This window comes from Nematolebias whitei, chromosome 23 (assembly GCF_014905685.2).
Source record: "Nematolebias whitei isolate Nwh7 chromosome 23, NemWhi1, whole genome shotgun sequence".
Lineage (NCBI taxonomy): Eukaryota > Metazoa > Chordata > Actinopteri > Cyprinodontiformes > Rivulidae > Nematolebias > Nematolebias whitei.
Window position 1 is genome coordinate 1,295,596 of NC_056520.1, and position 1,883 is coordinate 1,297,478.

General features: G+C 52.8%; 1 protein-coding gene across 1 annotated transcript in view; it reads right to left on the reverse strand.

The window, feature by feature from the left end:
* Positions 1 to 1,537, reverse strand: part of LOC119428752 (ras-related protein ralB-B) — a 2,748-nt gene extending 1,211 nt beyond the window's left edge. The window contains exons 1-3 of the mRNA XM_037696428.1: positions 1,390 to 1,537; positions 1,097 to 1,305; positions 726 to 900 (exon numbers count right to left, since the gene is read on the reverse strand). Coding sequence (XP_037552356.1) covers positions 726 to 900; positions 1,097 to 1,305; positions 1,390 to 1,503 — 498 coding nt within the window. The 5' untranslated portion in view covers positions 1,504 to 1,537. The remainder of the gene's footprint in view (positions 1 to 725; positions 901 to 1,096; positions 1,306 to 1,389) is intronic.
* Between the last annotated feature and the right edge of the window lie 346 nt (positions 1,538 to 1,883).

The window sequence follows — 1,883 nt, forward strand, 5'->3', positions numbered from 1 at the left end:
ACTCGAGTAGGCGGCGCCGGACACTCGAGTAGGCGGCGCCGGACACTAGAGTAGGCGGCGTAATCGCCTCCTGTCACTGAGAAGACAGAGCACCACTTGTTTTAGTTTGTCCCGATGTGATGAACTCCATCTTCTGATTTGATGGCGACGCCGCACATGCAGCTTTTCTACGACACGCCTCGCTGTCAGGATTTGGTGAAGACAACGCAAGCTTCAGTGTGACTGGATGTAATCTCTATCAACTAAAATTAAGTTGAGGTGGACCGGCGGGCTGTCTCGCTCTCAAGCTGGAAATGCGGCCCCAGCCGGAGCGCTTTAAGCCCTGTATGTCTATGATCCTAACCCCCCCGCCCAACAACTGCCTGCTCTAAGCTAGCGAGAGAGCAACACGGAGGTGTCTCCCTCTCTTCGACCTGTGAAGGCAGGAGGCGCAGAGGAGAAACACTGCTGGAGGGTTGGAGGTAACCAGGAACACCTGGACTGGACTATCAGTGGTTCGAGTATTCTCCTATTAATCAAGTGGAATGGATTCTTTCACAAAGAAAAATAAATGGCGCAGACTGAACTAATGTTTCATGGTAAATGTGGGGGGGTCCAAATTATATTTTTTAAATGTGCGGGGGACACGTCCCCTTCACATATAATGGTTTAAACGCCTATTGTTCTAAAGACCCTGCGAGACAAACAGAGGGAGCTACTAACCCGGGTGGGTCTGGTTGTCTCACCTTGTCCACGTTGGCCCGGGTCTTAGCCGAAGTCTCCACGTACTGAACACCCCACTCGCCGGCCTTGGTCGCCGCCTCGTCCACAGAAACTTTCCTGCGGTCCTCCAGGTCTGATTTGTTCCCCACCAGGAGGAGCGGGATGCCCTCCTCCTCCTTCACACGCAGGATCTGCTCCCTGAGGAGGGACAGGACAAGACACATCCTGTAAACGGTCCACAGGAACAGAACCATTGGTGGTTCAGGGTCCAGATAACTGCTCCATGGCTGAAAACCAGAACATCCTGCAGCTGACTGGTTCCTGCAGAAACCAGAGACCAGGACCTGGACCCAGAGACACCTCCTTCTGACTCAGGATCAAATAAAGGCAGAACCTGAATTCGGACGTAGCCGTGAAGGACTCGAGCTCCGTGATGGAGAAGACCAGCAGGAAGCCCTCTCCACTGCGGAAGTAGTTGTCCCTGATGGCGGCGTAGTCCTCCTGACCCGCCGTGTCCAAGATGTCGATCTGGACGTCCTCCCCATCCAGAACCACCTTCTTCCTGTAGCTGTCAGCCTTTGTGGGCTCGTAGTCCTCCACGAACTGTCCAAGCAGGACCACAGTTTGAGAGGAACCCAGGAGACAAAAAGAGGATTGTGGGAAACGCGGTCCTGACTGAAGGCTCACCTCGTCGTACATGAACTGCAGCGTGAGCGCCGACTTCCCCACACCGCCGCTGCCCACCATGATCACCTTATGGAGGACCAGAGACGTCTGGCTCTTGTTCTTACCAGAGGACATGGCTCTGGTCTGCGTCGGTCCGGAGCTCAAAGGTCCAGCCTGAGACCTAATGGGTCCACCAGAAGACGACCACAGAAGAGACCGAAACAGGACAACGTGGTTGATAGACTTTCAAAATAAAAGCTAAAAAAAAATAATTTTTTTAAAAATAAAAAACAACATTTTTAAGTATTTAAAATAAACAGATCCATGATATGGGTCCTGGAGGTCCCGATGAGACCTGCAGGACCAAACAGATCCATGATATGGGTCCTGGAGGTCCCGATGAGACCAGCAGGACCAAACAGATCCATGAAATGGGTCCTGGAGGTCCTGATGAGACCTGCAGGACCAAACGGATCCGTGATACGGGTCCTGGAGGTCCTGATGAGACCAGCAGG